At 40.8% G+C, this 18490-nt stretch overlaps 1 protein-coding gene across 1 annotated transcript in view; it reads left to right on the top strand.

The window, feature by feature from the left end:
• Window positions 1-7947, top strand: part of IL17RD (interleukin 17 receptor D) — a 63194-nt gene extending 55247 nt beyond the window's left edge. Inside the window, exons 9-13 of the mRNA XM_066616954.1 lie at window positions 103-157; window positions 861-971; window positions 1884-2068; window positions 5068-6004; window positions 7674-7947. Coding sequence (XP_066473051.1) covers window positions 103-157; window positions 861-971; window positions 1884-2068; window positions 5068-6004; window positions 7674-7789 — 1404 coding nt within the window. The 3' untranslated portion in view covers window positions 7790-7947. The remainder of the gene's footprint in view (window positions 1-102; window positions 158-860; window positions 972-1883; window positions 2069-5067; window positions 6005-7673) is intronic.
• Window positions 7948-18490: the final 10543 nt, after the last annotated feature.

Here is an 18490-nt window from a genome sequence, read left to right as displayed (position 1 = left end):
CTTTCTTAATGTTAGGGCACCCAACAGTGAGGTATTACAGCTGTAAACACCTCCGTAGGCATTCTAAAACGAAAGCTTCTTTCTCTCTCTCTCTTTTTAAAGCTTGTTGATGATACAAACACAACAAGGAAAACTATGCACTATGCACTAAAACCAGGTATGATTTGGTTTTCTTCTCCTTAAGAAAAATACTGTAATTTGACATTGCTTTCTGAAGAATTATTGTTCACCTGCAGTATGGCTTGCTTGTTGAGATGTCATTAAATCATTCAGTAGCTTGTATTAAAAAAAAAAAATAACATTGTGGGCTAGCTAAACTATCCCTTTGTTTTGGAATCTCTTATACCACTAAATGTATCTTAGGAGAAGAGGGGATGGATGCTTAGACTCATTCCAGTCCCGCCTATGATCTGTTGTTGTTTCTCCCCATTGCATAACACATGATCAGCATAGTCAAACAGTGCTGATCAATTTGAGGGAGTGGGGAGTACTCTACAAGCACAACAACAGCGTGTATAACCTTCTACTTCATGCTGGATTCCCTGAATATGGTGCAATTGCTGTGGTTATTGTAATAATTGATGGAAGGGTGTATAATGTACAACAAGCTACAATGGAAATGTTTGTGATGGGGCTTCTTACATGCAAATAATATTGAAATACAGGGAATGGTACTTTGGGTACAGGTTTAAAGTGGATCACTGAAAATGTAGTGCGAGTATATTATTTAATGCACTATCACAAAAAGATAGGCAATTGGTTAAGATAGGCTTGCCTTATGTGTGCTAGTGTGGAAGATGAAATTGTTAAGATACCTTGATTTGAGCAGAGCTAACTGAGTTTTGTTTTCCTCTTTGAAGTACACTCCCCGTGGGCAGGGCCAATAAGAGCAATAGCCATTACCGTTCCCTTGGTTGTCATCTCAGCATTTGCAACCCTTTTTACAGTGATGTGTCGAAAAAAGCAACAAGGTATGTGTTTTTCTGTGGAAGTTATTCTGAGGGGGGGAATGTCTATAGTAGGGCTAGCAGCAAGGGGAAATTATTTTGTTAAAAGTGGAATTCCATTTTCATAAGTGCACATGGGATACCCACCCTATCCTTATGTTTGTGCTGGGGTTAACTTGTTCCTGTTTGGCAAACTCTAGCCAAGGAGATTGCCAGGCAGCAGTAAACAGTGTGCTGTAGCTGCTGGAACCGTTGCAGCAGCCCCTGTTGAAAAGCCACAGGCCTCTGGCATGTCTCCTTCCACCAGCTGAGAATTGTTGCAGCTGCTCCAGTCGGTCCTAGCAGTGTTGGCAGTTTGCCGTATGGCAGCTGGGCTGTGTGTTCTCCTGACCTCAGGAATGCCTGAAGTTTGCCTGGGCTTAGGTCCCCATGCTGGCTTTGGAGAAGCTCTCTTGTGGATTGTGCCCAGAAATAATTTGCTTCTTTTGCCAGACTTGACAGTGATTGGCCTCTGGTGTCTTGAATACTGATGACACTATTCCAGTGTTTAAGCTAAATCTGTATCTGGGCTAAATCAGGCTGTTGTACTCCCCAGTGGAATAGGCAGATAAAAAATGATAGTAACACACATCTGTGATTGTGTGTGCATCTCCATTAGACCCAAACGTTTCTTTCATACTGTTTGAACTGCATAAGCAATAGTTGTCAATCTCTTTGACATCCTATTGTTGGCTATGTGAGATGCCAGAAGAATATTTAGTTTTATAGTATTCAGAGTTGGAAGGAAGACCAGAATGTTTGGGTGCGACATTTGGACTGACTACTAACAGACTGAATACTAAAGTTACAAGTGGGAGAAAAAAAAAAGAAATGACAGTGCTTATGTGTATGTAGATAGTAAAATACTTCTCTTTCAATTTTTTTGTTTCAATTTAGAAAATATCTATTCCCATTTAGATGAGGAGAGTTCAGAATCTTCAACCTACTCTGCAGCTCTCCATGTGGAAAGGCAGCGACCTCGACCCAAAGTGTTTATCTGCTATTCCAGTAAAGATTGCCAGAAGCATATCAATGTCATCCAGTGCTTTGCCTATTTTCTTCAGGACTTCTGTGGTTGTGAGGTAAACTTTTTGCAAGGGTGGAAAGTGGAGGAGCCTAGCTATGCAAGGAGCTGGGACAACACACAAACAATACTGAAATATTGTTATTTTGCAGAATCCTCTGAAATTGTGATACTGTATTTTAAAATATGCTTAATCCGGAACATTTTTTTAAATTAAAAATTATGTGGAAGTAAAAGTAAAAAATAAGGAAAATATAAGTCTTATGAATTCATTTAGAGGCTCCTTTTGTTCAGAGTAAATCCTATCTCTGTAAGACTTAAATTAATTGATATTTTTGTAGGAAATTGAATGTTGATTTTTTACAACTTTTTTGGGGGTGGGATGGGACTGAGAAATGGATGTAGCAAATCTGACCTCTAGTGGCCAGATATTGAATGTCATTGCTTACTGGTTCTTTTCTGAAGGACATTTGTAATGTTTGTTTTCAAAGGGTTCAGATCAATGCTAAGACGACCTAGCCTGCAGTGTACCAAGGATGGGGTGGGAGGGGAAGTCTGCCCCTGGTGTTCATTTGGGAATAAATTTGCACAGGATCAGACTGTGGGAAAACATGAAGGAAGAAAAGGTAGAAGAATCATCTCTCTCTCTCTCTCTTTCTCTCTCTCTCTCATACACTCACATTTTCAGCTCAGCCCCCACTTGGAAGTACTGAGCATCTGTGTGTGGGGAGGAGAGCTTGGAACTCTGTGTTGTATCAGAGCTTCTGTGGCCTTTTGGATCAGGTTGTGGATATTTGAGAAACTTAAATTTCTTTTGTTTTCTGAAGTAATTGGATCAAATTAAATAAGCCAGAAATGCAATTTATAGCTTGTCTGTAGCAAACAACAGTTGTCCCTGGCAAGCTCCTAAATGGCAAACCCAAGCTGAAAGTGTGACAATGGAATTTTTTTGCTGACTGCATTCAGAGCTGTATACAGGGCCTCAGAGGAATTTTATCAGGGGGTACAAAGTTTCTTTTGGGCCCCTTTGCAAAGGGGGAGGGGTGAAACAGAGTGGAGAGGGTGGTAACGGGTGAGCAGCATGGGGGCAGGGAGGGCTTAAACAGGGTGAGGGGAAGGTGGAGACAGCTGGAAAAGTCTTTGGAGCCCAGATCTACCCACCCATGTGACATTGGCAGCTAGATACAGTAATTCGGAAAACCAAACACACTCCTAAGTCTCTCTAAAATCTTTTAAATATAGAAAATCATGCAGAAAATTAGCATCATCCTATTTAGGCTCACACTAGAATGGAAAGTGTCCTGTTTGCACCAAAACATACATCTGCAGCAGCTGTAGCCCCTCAAGTTGTGTCCCTGAGCTCCTATCTGCTCCTTCATGGTAAGCAGATCCAAAAGACAAAGAGCTGCTGTAGTAAGCCAGTTACCTCCCAGATTTGATACTGTGTTAAGGAGGGTCATGTATGCATTTTTCAGCCCAGAATATATGGCTTGCCAGTAGCTGCAGCCTCATGTTCATGGTAGTGTCCCCAGCACCCCATGCTGTTAACAAGTCTGAGTAGATAGGAAAATGTAAGATCCCAGGAAATTTCTGGGCCCCCTCCTTTGGCCCCTGGGCCCCCTTTCTGACCCTGGGTACAAATTACCCCCTTTACCCCCCTCTCCTAGGCCCTGGCTTGGGAGAGAGAGATGGGGCTGGCAACTACTGTACTATTTTAGAATGTTCTCTCCCTTGTATCCTTAAGAATTACTGGCTATCTGCATAGTCTAAAATGAGTATGGCAGAAATTGCAGGATCAGGTGAAGCACTGGTGTGGAATTTGTGCTTTTCCTCATGTTGATAGTGAATTACATATGCTGCCTCCTCAATTTCTCTCAGAGGTCTACCGAGCTAAAAGGGGAAAGGCATAAACAACCAGAATGTGGGTGGGTGCTGACCTCTCCTTGGTTGTTATCTGTAATGCTGAAATAAATACATGTTTAAATAAATATGAGTGCAATGCTGAAATAAATATGTCAGAGGTTCATGCGCATACTATTGAAGTGTCCACAAGAATTTGAAAGTCCCTTGAATTTCAAAATAAAAATTGGGATTTGGCTTGAGATCTAAAGGGGAACATCAAAGGGCAGGGGAAATGGACATGCACTGAGATCTCTTTTCTATCAGCAGCTCTCATACAAGCCTCCCAAATGAGTTATTAATATCTGCATAAAGTTACTTCTGTGATTTAAACTCACACCCTGCCTGTTGGTCACATCATAGACTGAAATTCTTCCACTCTATTTTGTGTTCGATGAGTCATGAGACCCAGGGCTGATCATGGTATTATGATTTTCATCTTCTAAAAGATGATTTTGGGAATTATTTTTAATGACTTTCTAGACAAGAAAATGAATAGCCATTCCAAAACTGGACCCCCATTTGTACCCTGACCTGTAGGTTTGAGAGTGGCTGGAATCTGAACCAAATGGTTTAATTTTGCATTTGTTCCCCCCCTCATGCAAACTCATCTGTATGCCAAGAAAACTTGTAAGTATGCCCAAGCCTTGAGACCATTAGTGACCCTCACCCCTAAGACATGCATGGGGTGGCCGCCTTGATCTTAGAACCAGTTCTGACTCTAGTGTGCTCATATCTATTAAAAATGGGGGGGGGGGAATAGCTGCTGATCTTGTATCAGCAGGTTTGGTTAACCCCAAATCAGGCCCACAGAACCCCCTGCACACCCCCTCCAGCGGCAAGGGTAGCTCTGAGGATGGATGCTCATGGCCTCTGCTGGATTCAGAAAACCATTCATAGGCAATGAGGGTGGGGAGTGGCATCCCCTGTATCTGCAGATTCACGTATCCGTGGGGGATTCTGGAACGGAACCCGTCATGGATATGGGGGCATGCCTGTAATTACTTTTTTAAAAACTCAAAATGTGAACACACTTTAGTTCAAGCTGTAAGGAACTTCAGGTCATAAACAAATACTTATATGCATTTAAAGAGCATGTATAAGACATTTTGGTTGTTGAATTCCTGTTACATCATAGAAATAACTTTCTTTTTCTAGGTTTCTTTAGATTTATGGGAAGATCTGAGGATTTGTAAAGAAGGACAAAAAGAATGGCTTCATCGAAAAATCAGTGAGGCCCAATATATTATCATTGTCTGTTCCAAAGGAATGAAATACTTTGTGGAGAAAAAGAACTGGAAGCGCAAGGGATCCAGGGAAAAAGATTCTGGGAAAGAACTTTTCCTGGTTGCTGTAGCAACAATAGCAGAGAAGCTACGCCAGGCAAAACAGAATTCACGTGACCTCTGCAAGTTCATTGCTGTCTATTTCGATTACTCCTGCGAGGGGGACATTCCTGGCATTCTGGATCTGACTACAAAGTACAAGCTCATGGATAACCTGCCTCAACTTTACTCTCATTTGCAGTCCAGAGACCTTAGCCTTCATGATTCAGAATTATATCCTGTACACATTAGCAGAAGGAATTATTTCAGGAGTAAATCTGGGCGGTCTCTTTATGTAGCAATTTGCAACATGCACCAGTACATTGATCAGGAGCCTGACTGGTTTGAAAAACAGTTTGTTCCCTTTTTCCCAGCTCCTCTACATTACCAAGAGCCTGTGATAGAAAAATTTGACTCTGGGCTGGTGTTAAATGATTTGGTCAGTAAACAAGTGACTAATGGGGATTTCTACCTGAAAGCAGATGCAAATATTGTTCCATCTTTAACCTCAGACTCTCAATGTGTGATGCAGCATTTGAACCTTGGAGAGGACCGAGAATCTCAGGACATGGAAAATGGTAGCTCCATTCTTCAGCCATTGCTGCATGTGGTAAAAGTTGCCAATCTACCAGATATGCCCCGGGATTCTGGGATTTATGATTCTTCTGTTCCTTCATCAGAGTTATCATTACCTTTAATGGAAGGGCTCTTAGCAGACCATACGGAAACCTCTTCCATTACTGAAAGTGTCTCCTCTTCTTCTGGACTGGGTAAGTTGGAAATGTAGAGGTGGCAAAAAGCACATTTATTACCCAGTCCTATCCCCCACCAGTTTATGCTATAGCCCCTTGCTTGTCCATGAACTGCTTGTTCTCAGCAGCAGTGCTGGAGGGAAAAGTGAGTTGCTACTGCCCTAATCTTCTTTTCATTCACCCTCAACAAGTGAGAAGAGTACCAGAACACCAGGTGAAGCAACTGGACAGGTGTGGGGTAGCCCTTCAATTTGTTGTTTCACCCAGCCTCATTGGTGGACCATTCCTGATCCTGGACATGACATGTTAATTGTAAGAGAGGATTAGAGAGCAGTGCAGGGCACTGCTCTTCCTGTGATCAGCACCAATCACTGATCACAGGAAATATTTATTTACGGCAGGGCTCTCCAAACCCTGGTCCAGGGGCCAGATGCAGCCTGCCGGCAAGCCTTTATCTGGCCTGCAGCCAGCCTCTGATCCCCAGAGAGCCTCTGGCCCAGTTGACCAAACACAACTGGAGTTATGCTTGTGGGGTGGAGGAATGGAGGTCCATTTAAGTGTGTGCTTTGGGCTGTGTTGGTGCTTGGAGAAACTATGGACATTTGAGCCCATTCATTCATTTATTCATTCATCTAATTTCCATCTCTTATGTGTTTATCTAAATTTAATATTTAATTTTTTTTCCAGCCCTCGACACTGCCAGATATTTCATGAGGCCCTTTGGCCAAAAAGTTTAGAGACCTCTGATTTACAGTATTTATATTCTGCCCTCTCACTAGCGATCTCAGGGGTTTTTTTCTTCAACAATAGTCCTGTGAAGTAAGTTGGACTGAGAGAAAATGACTGGCCCAAGTGAGCTTCATGGCTGAGCAAGAACTTGAATCTCGGTCCTGAACTGATATACTAACATTGAGCAAAAAGTGTGGTTCTAAAAATATACAACTGTGTGCATGTAGACTCTTTCACATGAATGGGAATCCTGTCCAATTTGCGTACTTGTATTCTACATTATGTATGCAGTTGTACACACATTCACAACTGTATACATTATATATACAGTTGTACACAGAAATGGGGGTGTCGGCAGGCACAGTACTGACTCCCCTTCCATGCCTTATTAAATGCAGATGTGAAGGTGAGAATATGGCTTTGGAGAACATAATCTCTCTGACAGTATTATTTTCTAATGATATCTGTGGTGTAAGTAGATAATAACCTAATTCATATTTTTATTTATTGTTTGGGGTTTAGTTTTTAAGCATGTCATGGAAACAAATAATATATTCAATATATATTCAAATATATTCAATATATTCAAATAATATATTCAAGTGGGTGCTCCTCTTTTATTTAGCAGGGGGAGAGTAACTGGCCCTCCTCACCCCAGCAGTGTCTTTTCTAGTAGTTGCCTGCTGGTGTTCTTTTGTATCTTTTTAGATTGGGAGCCCTATTGGGACAGGGAGCCATTAGTTATTAGATTTTTTTTTCTATAAACCGCTTTGTGAACTTTTGTTGAAAAGCAGTATATAAATACTGTTGATGATGATGATGTTAATAATAATAATAATAATAATAATATTGCATAATAATGTAATAAATATTAATGGTGTTCAATTTTTTTTTCAGTATTCTGAAATGATGTTGACAAACTAAATAGCAGAAAATTTCCAATGTTTTATTTTCTTAGGAGAAGAGGAACCTCCTGTACTTGCTGCCACCAAATCCTTAGTGCCTGGAATATGTAAAGCAGAACTTCACTGCCATATCCACACTGAAGAACTGCAGGCAATTGCACCTTTATAACACATTTGCAAGATTGTTACGCATTGCCACTTTATCAACAGTCTCTGTGTATGCATTCAACTCCATATCATCACAGTCACTTGTCTTACTTGAAGGAGCAGACACTTCCCAGAGGATTACTTTGTGCTTCCAAGGGGTGTTTATGGCCAGTATATTTTTATAGGCAATTCTTTTTTTTTTTCTGGTTTCATATGGTAATGTTAAAAAAAATTTTTTTTTAATGAAAATTCTTCTTTCAACTAACTTAGATTTCATGACAAAGTTATATTTGCAAAGGTGAAAACATGCCTATTTTCTAATACAGAAATGCATATTTTGAAGAATGAGGAGTCAGCATTGTTTTGACTCTCTGATTTTCCATGCATTTTATAGCATAAAGTGTGACAAGCCCTGCTGGATCAGGCTAAACAGTTCAGCACTCTGTTTCCCACAGTGGCCTATTAGCTGCCCCTGGGAAGTGCAGAAACAGGAGAGAAAGGCAAACTTCTCCCCACCACCCACATTGCTCTCGTGCAACAGGTACTCAAAGGCATACTGCTGCTGAACCTGGCGGTAGCACTTGCTCTAAGCTCTGAATTCTGAAGTACTTGATCAGATAATAATGTGTGCAACAGGACTTGGGAATGGAAGGACAGGATTCAGAGTGGTAGAATGCCAAAGACCAGGCCTAGAATAAGCTTTATTAAAAGAGAAATCTCTCAATTTTTGTTAGTTTGTCAGTGATTATCTGGCCAAATGTGTTCTTGTAGAAAGTTAAAACATGTTGTGTTTCCCTTCATGGTGCTTATTGCATTAACCTGTGGACATGTTTATATTTCTATCTGTTTTGCCATTCTAGCACGAGTATAATTTTAATTTAAATATGGTTAAGTTTACTAGTTCTGCAATTTTCATTTTAGGATTAGTTTCTTGTTACTTATGGCAACTGCTTTCCCTGTAAATGTTCTTGGCTGTTGGATTCTGTAGAAATGAAGATATACAGTAGAAATTTTAGGTTTGGGGGCAACAGGTCCAAGTAACTGTAATAAAGTTGAAAGTTTGCATGTATATCTGATGAAGTGATGTTAATATCACAATAAAATGCCAGGAAATCTCAAATGAAGTGTTGACCAATATACCTCCCCCTATACTGGTATCATGGATTTGTTACATATGCTGCTATTATGTGAATTCATTACAGTTTTTCCATTTATTTAATAAAGAATTGCCACTATCAAAACCAGACAAATACATCAAAAACTGTCACATATAAGGAAAAAAAAATCTGCAAATGCATAATGGTCAGCTGTGCCCATGATATCTTGTCCAAAGATGTATACATTAAATGCCTCTTTTACAACCAATACAAAAGCTTATACTGTATATTCCTTTATATACAGTCTTTAAATTACGATATAATTGACCAAAACTTTTATCTTATTTTTTAAAATATTTCTAGCAGCTGTGAGCATACTTAGAGCCCAATCCTGGGCTCAGTGCTGCGGCTTCGTGCTGCTGGGCATGGTTGTGGGTCTCACCGCCAGGCTACCACCCGTGCTAGCCCAGTGCTGGCCGTTGCTGGGCTAGTGCCGAGCTAGTGTGTGGCGGGTGCCCAGCCTCCACAGCTTGGCGGTCTCACGGACTGCCGAGCCGTGGCACGGTAAGCGGGGTGGGAAGGGGGGCAGGGAGAAGGCATTCCAGGGAGGGGGGAGGCTGGCAGGGGGCAGAGAGAGGGTGGGGGGAGACATGACGGGGAGGCAAGGGGTGGGGACAGGTGGGAAGCATGCTGGCCTTTTGGTCGGCAATAAAGTGAGTAGCCCCATTGTGGGGCTGCTTACCTTACTCGGAAGAAGGGGACGAAAGTCCCCTTCTCCCGAGGTGCTGCCCCCAGTAGTCCAGGGCGCGCAGGATCCGACAGCAGCCGTTCTCAGTGCTGCCGAGGCTGGGCGCCCTGGGTAGCTCAGGATTCGGCTGCCCGTTGTGGCTGAATAAATAATTTGATTTTTCTACTCAGTTCTCCAAAAATAATAATTTGCATTTAGATTCCCAAACTTGGGCCTAACTACAGTAATTTATTTTCACATTAATGTTCTTCCACATTTTTATTCCAAGCTGGCTGTATTCATTGTTCAAATAAAGCAAGCAGAAAGATGCTCTAACTTAAAATACAAGCAAAACCAAAGTAAACTCTGTGAAATAACTAATTATACACAAATGGTAGCATTTTTATACACAAATTCCTAATGGCTGATTTATTTTAAAAGAGCTGTCAAGTATGTTGTACTGAGAGTATATGATGTAATTTTACAACTCCTTTGTATTTAATTATATTTATGTCAGCTAGAGGATGTGGCATCATTTTAAAGTTTTGAGTGCAGAGCTTCCAGCAAGACAGAACCAGTGCTGTAATGGTCAGGATGGAAAATGGGCAGCCCAATCTTATATTCAGCACTGCTGCCGGGTGCAGTGGCACCAAAATGGCTGCTGGAGGCCACTTCAGGGGAAGGGGACTTCTGTTCCCTCAAGGAAGCTTCTCAAGTCTGTGCTGGCTATTTTACCGACACCGACTTGAGAACCTTCATGTCAGGCTTTGCAGCCCAAAAATGAGGGATTGGGTACGGTGGAGCAAGGCTCCACTGGTCCCACCCCTGCCGCTCCAGTTCCTGCCCACGCCCGCCCTCCTCTTGTCTCCAAACACCTTCCCCCACAAATGCCCTCACCACTGCCCCGGAGCTCTTAATGTGTTCCATTTGGTGTCCATCTGGTGCTGGTGCTCCCTCCTCTCTGCATGTCACGGATGTGCCTTCCAGCACATTTGCAACAACTAGTGCTGATGCTGGAGCTCAGTGCCAGTGCTCAGAGCCCATAGGATTGGGCTCTGACAGTCCAATTCTATGTTTTCCCCTCCCCTGCTAATGCACCCACACCAAAACAGCTCACACTGCATCCTGTGGGGAGGGCTCAACCTGGAAGGTCTCCTCTGGGTAAAGGAACATTCATTCCCTTATCATGGGGTAAGCCTTCACAGCATGGAGGGGCCTACTTGTATCTGTGCTAGTGAAATAGCTGGTGCAGGTTTGCGTGGAACTGGGCTGTAGATTGAGTGTAGGAAGTGTGTTAGGATTTGGTGACCACTACTGTGGCTGAAGCTGCCCTCTTCCTGGATGTGATCTTCCCTTTCCCTGCCCCCATCACCACCCCATTCCACCCTCCCTGCCCCTGTTCCACCCGCCCCTGCTGACTTGCCTTCATTGGTGGACCTTCTCCTGGCTGTTCTGCATGGGGCTGCTTCAGCCTCACCGCTGCCAGCAGGCTGTTTACAATGGCTATAAAGTGCTCCCTGCTCTTGGAATACTAGTTCCAATGGTGGGGACAGGGTTAGGATTGGGCTGTAATACTGCAATCCTAATCACACTCACCTGGGAGTAAGTCCCACTGAATTCAGGTGAGTATGATTAGGATTAGTTCTGAGTGGTTGGGCATAAGATTGTGCCATAATTTATTAGCTGATTCAGCACAGTAGTTGAGAGTCCAGTCTTTGTTGTGTCAAATCACAAATGTTGATGAGCACTTCAGTCCTGCTTTGTGGCTGCCACAAGCTAAAGTACAGATTCAGATTCTCATGTCAAAGATAGCTGTTTTGAACATTTCTGGTGAACATAGTATCATCTAAAGACTCATCACTTCATCTAAAGACTCATCACTGCATGCACCATATGTTGCATGCATAAAGTACTTCCATAGTACGGCATCTTGTTTGATGCATGATTCTTCGAATACAGCAAACTGATTAACATAGCTGTGCAAGCTCTGCGAGAGCTTGAATGCAGCTCCTTTTCCATTGTATAATGCTTGTAAACTATAGTCTAGCATTTTGTTTTGTTCCATGCTTCAACAGGAACACTTCTCTTGTTTTGGCTCTGCATGCATGTTGCATCATGTCATTCCAGAGGTTCCCTTACTTTCTAGGGATTAAGTCTGTGCAGTAGATTTGGTGGAGGAAGAGGGTGCAATGAAAATCAGCTTGCCTTGCACAAGTGGAAGTGCTTATCATTAGCATAATGGCAGCATTTGATGACCAGCAATCTCAGGGGCACCGAATGCTATAATTGTGCCAATATTGTCATCTGCTTGCTTAACATTAGGGCCAACATTACTCCATGTGAGACGTAGTTTTTATAAATCTTGAATTCTTGTTGTTGAGAAAAGCAGTTTGGTAGGTGATGGTTCTCATGCTGTCTTCAAGCAATATGTACCTGATGTAAACCTGGTTGCTCTCTGCATCCACTCCTACTTTTGTTGTTGCTCTGTTTTTGTCATTTAATATTAACATTGCCTGATTAACATTCCTAGGGTGTCCTGAAATAACTACAAAATGTTATGAGTATTGAGAGGCATTGGAAAAGTACAAATTACTGCATGAACAATGCTGTAGAAGAGTGGTCTCCAGATCATGGCCTACGGCATGCAGGATTATTATTACGGGTGCAGCATGACAGTGTCAAAGCCTTACCATTCACCCTTCAACCACTGTTCGCTGCACCTGATTGTCACAGAGCCTCATACAAGGGATCTGCTTCTACTTCATGACCCAGAAGGCTTTGCATCCCGATTTCCTGGGGGAAGCAACTCCCTGGTGTGAGGCTCTGCAACAATCGGCTGTGACAAATGATGGCTGTGAGGCTGAACAGTAAGGCCTTGCCACATTCAGAATGATAATCATGGCAAGCTAGATCCAGCCTATGGGCCAGAGTTCATAGGCCCATGCTGTAACAAATAGATTCCATGAAGTGGAATGGCAGCCATGTTAGTCAAAGCTCCATAGGTGATTAGCAGAATTTTTAAAATGCTGTTATTGGCCCATTTCTATATTTATCAATTTTCAGCTTTATAACAACTACTTGTTTCTTAATTTATTTAGAAGTAAGGATCTCCTGTTCGATGTAGTCTCTCCAAGAGGGTTGATCAATCATTTTGTTTTTCACAAACAAAGCTTTTTTCAGATGAGGCACTTCCAAACCAATTGTCCCTTATGCGAAATTTGTAAAGGTACAGATCCCATGTAAGGATTGTTCCATTTCATTATGTGGACTTTAAAATAATTCTCAGATTCATGCATTTATATCGCCTTGGGTCCCCTTGGAGAAAAAAGTGGGATTAAAATACTGATAAATAAATAAATTTAAATTCAACTTTTCTTTTTCTTCCTCATCTCCATCCAGTTGTCCAACCACTTTATAAACTCTTGACCTTCAGAAAATTTCTTGCTAAAAAATATTCTGGCCCATTAGGGTGTATGTTAAACCTCTGGCATCCTCTTGCCAGAATTTACTTCATAAAGCTATAAATTTCACTTGCTTGCCAAAATATTGTGAGCAAATGTCAGAAGCTTTGTTTGCATTTAGTGGACTTGATTGAATAAGGCAGCCAGTCCATGTATTAAGTGCTAGGTTGTCTGGACTGCTCCTGTTCCAGAACAGCATTTCACCTACTGGTGCAAGTGACTTCAGGTTTATATGTGTGTTCGGTTAGAGCTGCCTCTCAAGGCTCTGATCCAAAGGACGAAGGAAGGGTACATGCTGGCATGATACTACAGGTCCCCATTCTAATTCTCCCTGTTATATGTTTCTTTGCATTTAAGTCTCTGCATTTAAATCCTTCCTTTTTTGAGGAACTAGACAAATAAAAGTGCAAAGAAAGTAGTGGGGAAGCAGTCAGGGTGAGTGTGAAAGGTTCAGTACTCCCATCCCACTTGCAACTTTCCCACTTAAAGTCCCTTGCAATCCCATCTTCGTATCTGTAACTTCAGTCTTAGAACACGTATCGAGTTAGACCAGGGGTGTCAAACATAAGGCCCGAGGGCCGGATGTGGCCCGCAGAAGCTTTTTACCCGGCCCTTAGGCTTTCATGTGCTGAGCAGTGCTGTGGTGTTACTGCTGAAAGGGCAGCCCACATGAAAATTGGGCTCTCCTATACCTTGAAATATGATTTGCGTATATTCTTCTCTGTCATGTGCAGCTAATGAGTTCCTAAGTGAGGAAAAAGTGCTTATTTTTTGTTCTGTTTAATGACATCACTTCTGGCCCTCAGCAGGCATCATGAATGCTGTTTGGCCTTCGGTATGAAGCAGGTTTGACACCCCTGAGTGAGACTCTATGGTAGCCTATTTAAATTGCTCAGAATTTTTGTAGTTTTTTCCAGTATTTGTCTTTTGATTATTTTGACAATGTTCTGTTACATATTAATTTATGTGTTTTAAAACTGAAACCCTAGTCCTCACCTTATCGGAGACTTGTTCAACAGGGCACTTTAGCATGTATAAACAGTTTCTTCTTCTGATGCTGGCACCTAACAAGTTTTGATAACTCAAATGCTCAATCCTATTCTGTATCAATTTGCATTTCACAGGACCATAAAACCAAATTCTTCTGCTATTAACCACTGAATAGTGCACAAAATTCTTGGCCTTATAATAGTGCTACCCTTTTAACTATGTAACCAGCATTTGAATTTGATTGCTTATTAACTGGAGGAAAGTGAGAGAGAACCCACTGTGTTCTTTTGATGTTCACTAAAAATAAATATGCTTACCACTGTTTTAACTTAGCAAATCTTTCTTTTTTTTTTTTTAAAGATAATTTTAAAAACTGTTTCCTTTTTAAAAACTAAAACTTCTTTCTACTTAACTGCTAGTGTCCTTTCAACCAAGTAGTAATCTACCTAGCCACAGATGTGGCAACGTCAGTGGTTTTCCTTAAAGATGTCAAGTTTAAAAAAAAAATACTTGTAGGAGGGATATTTCCCATTTGATGCAGTTGACCTGTATTTTTAGATTTCACAAGTATTTTAAATGCACTGCTCAGGCCTACTTGTCAGTGAGATAGAACAAGAACTTAATGGCTCAGCTGTGACTTCAGAGTTTTCCTGTGCTGTGCTACCTCTACTAAATGAGTTTTCCCAACTCACAGAGAGGCAAAGGTGATATTACAAGTGACTTGTTATTCCTTCTTTGTTGATAATGAGCCACTGGTTATTTCCTGTAACCTGAGGTGGATGACTTCTTGCTTGTGTCAAGTACTTGTGCACTGGAAAACACACCACTGTCTTAATTTTTAAAAGAGTAAAAACACTTGAATCTAATTAAGCATAATTATTTCAAAAAGAATTCAACTATAATTCTTTTTGCCTCATTTACTGCTGTTACAGAGGGACCCAAGACCAGTAGGAATTTGGTGAAGGAATTTTGCAGGTGAAGTAGGAATTTTGCAGGTGAAGATATAGATGGTCAATTTTCCATGGCTAATAAGTTATTCCTCTTTATATGCTACTTAGGGCACAATCCTAACCAACTTTGCAGCACAGACATAGCTGTGCCAATGTGGCATTCACTGCATCCTGCAGTGGGGAGGCAGTCAAGGGGGCCTCCTCAAGGTAAGTGCATGTTTGTTATCTTACCTTGGGGTGGCACTGAAGCTAGGTCAGTGCTGGAAAGTTGGTCAGGATTGCACCTTTATTCACTGGTCATAACCCAATGCGTGCTTAAATTCACTGAAAATATTATTACGGGCCCTGCCTCCAGATGGCTGAAGGAAAGCTTTAAGGCAAAACAGTAGATGACACATGACACATATACAGTAGTTATGCACATGGAGTGGATGCTGCCATATTTCTCAAGGTACATTTGCTTCCACATCTGTGTTCTGTAACTGGAAGAAGCTGCTCTCACTTTGGTGGGATATAGTCATTGGTCCTTCTACATAGTACTCAGGTTATCTGGGTAATCTGTCCCCTACTGAAACTGTAAAAACTTGATCTTGGCAAAAAGAAGACAGTCCATGACAAGCCCAGGTGCTTTCACCAAGAGATTGTAATAGATTCTACAAAATATTTTTTTAATATTTTGGTTGATTTTCACTTTGAACTCTGAATATAATCTTAACTTTGGGAAGAAAAAACAATATTTATTTGACATTCTGGTGAACTTTTTGACAAGGACACAGTCCACCAGAATGCATCCTTTGCAGGCTCTATTTGTGTCCCTTTGCAAATTCTATTCATTCCTGTGAAGCTCACACAGGAAATGATGGATTATGCCCAAAGTACTCTGCTCAGCCCAGAAAACATTGGTTATGATCCAAACAGTGTTAAGAACTTTTAAATTTAATGCAAAAATGTTATGCATGTTCTTTTAACCTTCTCATGGAAATCAATGGGGATTTAAACTTCCTTAACTTTTTGGCTAAATTCTATATATTTGTGACAATGATATATTATTAGAGTTTTAAAGAATATGGGGTTTTCCCCTTCTAAAGTCAATAATATAGCCTTTTACAAGAAAGCCAAAAATGTTAATATACATTTAAGTGGTTAGAATACTATTATTTTAGTGTTATTAAAGTCTGAACATTGTTTTAAAATAGTTACGGAATACCTTGTTTGCGTTAGATTACACAATGTGGAGATGTTAACGTTAGCATTATTGTAACTATTTTGTATACAAATTGAAAATTGCAAGATTGGTCAACACTTCAGTAAATGTAGCAGTTTTCACATTGAGTATAAACTCTTGACAGTAGCTGATATTTGGAGAAACTTTGTTTTTATGTTGCCAGAATCTAGAAATTAACAGTAGAATAAAAGTCTTGAATTTTAATCAGAGCTTGGTGCACTTTTTAATGCTAGATGGGTATTTTTGTAAGCATGCGTGTGTTTCTCTTGATTGATTTTCTTAGCAAGGCAATAGAAGCACTGTGTACAAGTGTATCTAAAGTACATTTGTCTGGAAAGGTGACAAATATATCACAGCAAACAAGATCACAGACAAATTTCAAAAGCCAAAACAAGGTAATTAGCACTGACCAAAATATCACAAAGCAATGAGCAAGCTTTTTGAGTTCTCCAGAACTCTACTTCAGGTTGGATGTTGTGGAGAAAAAAAATGAGGGGGAAGGAGAGAGAAAAGGGGAGCAGGCATGATAGAGAAGCCTCAAGATCTGCATTTTGGAACACTCTTGGAAGGTAGGAAGCTTTATGCACACTTCATTTGATTAGTTTCCACTCAGTCTAAGATTGTAGTTTGTACTAAGGGCAACTGGACAAATAAAAATACCTAGCCCCCATTTTTTATAAATACAACTACATCTAGCAGCTAGCAAATAGCTAATAGGGGGAAAGAAGAGCAAACTGCTTCACATATCTTTCTAGGTGCCAAAAACCACACTGACCCTATTTCCAGATGTCCAAAATCTCAGTCTTTCTGCAATGTCCAAAAGCAAATGAGAATGTATTAAATGTAAAAATCTATTGCATCCTGACACGATGGGGTCAACTATTATAATGATATAATGGCTTTGCCATGAAGCTTAATTTACCAAAGCAGTTTCTTTAGGGGTGGAATGGGACTGTTGCATTATTTCTGTGTTCTCACAGATGTTGCAGACCAATTTCACATTGCTGTCTGAAGGCAATACTGAAATACATTAGGTTACATGTTATTACTCTTACATTCTTTCCCTTTTAATGCAATATTTTTAGTAGCAAGTTGTCCTAGAGGTGCTTTAGAATAGGTAAAAACCAGGAAAGGGACTATTACATGATCATAATTTTTATTCCCATGCTGAAAGATATGTACGCCCTGCTCTGTCTATTCCACTTCCATAATAGTTCTACCACTGAAAGCCTACAACACAGAACAGAAATACGTAAAGGTGAGAATAGAAAAAGCAAGGATAAGTCTTGAAATGGATTTATGAATTCCATTTTTTGTACCTGTCAATTAAACTAGCATGCAAGCCAATTGGTCCCCTGCTGTCCTCTCTCTCTTCAGTTGCTTTCTGCTTAAGGTCAAGATTCCTTTGACATTATTCAGGGTTGACATCCATCTGTTGATTCCTGTATTCCATTTCTCTGTGGTAGTGGAAGCATAGGGCTGAATCTCTGTAAATGATCTAATATATAGGGAGAAAATGCTGTTAATCTAATGAAAACCTGATTATGAAGAAAAAAGATATATTTTCAATAAAGATTAATCCTTCAGCAACAATTCTATATTTAGCTGTTCTGAAGTAAATCTCACTGAATTCTGTGGGTCTTGCTTCTGTGTAAATATGCTTAGGTTTGTGCTTCATATCTAACCATCATTTGGGAACCTGTGAATGTTTTGATAAAACAACATTAGTCATAAAGAAGCTGACTACCCTTTACTATAGCCTTTGCAAGTGTGCCAAGGTTTTGAGTGAAGACCGAGTTGGAAAAGAAGCTACAGTGTATTTTCAGGATAATGCTTGTACAATCCTACGCAATAATTAAGGGTGGGGATAGAGAGTTTCATTAAAACCAGAAAGAATAAACACAACCAATAACTAGAGGTGTGATTTTTAGTGATAACAAAATAAAAGCCAATAATACTGCTCTCTGAACTTCTCGTTTTTGTAAAAAGCCCAAACAAACCAAAATTTGCAAACAAACAAACAAAACCCACCAGTTTTCTAACATCTCTATATATTGGTCACTGTAGGCTTGTTAGAGCCCAATCCTGAGCTCAATGCGGCAGCTCACCACCAGCGTGCAATGTTGCAAGCATGCCGTAAATAATGTTCGCGATGCCTAATGCTGGGCCAGTATCTGTGCTAGCCCAGCGCTGGGCTAGCACTGGCCACCCAGCCTCTGCCGCTCAGCGGTCACACGAACCACCAAGGTAAGCAGCTATGGCTGCATCTGTTG

The sequence above is a fragment of the Tiliqua scincoides genome, chromosome 2 (genome assembly GCF_035046505.1).
Source record: "Tiliqua scincoides isolate rTilSci1 chromosome 2, rTilSci1.hap2, whole genome shotgun sequence".
In the NCBI taxonomy this organism is placed as follows: Eukaryota; Metazoa; Chordata; class Lepidosauria; order Squamata; family Scincidae; genus Tiliqua; species Tiliqua scincoides.
Note: the sequence above shows the minus strand (reverse complement) of the source record. Positions and strands in the feature narration are given on the sequence as shown.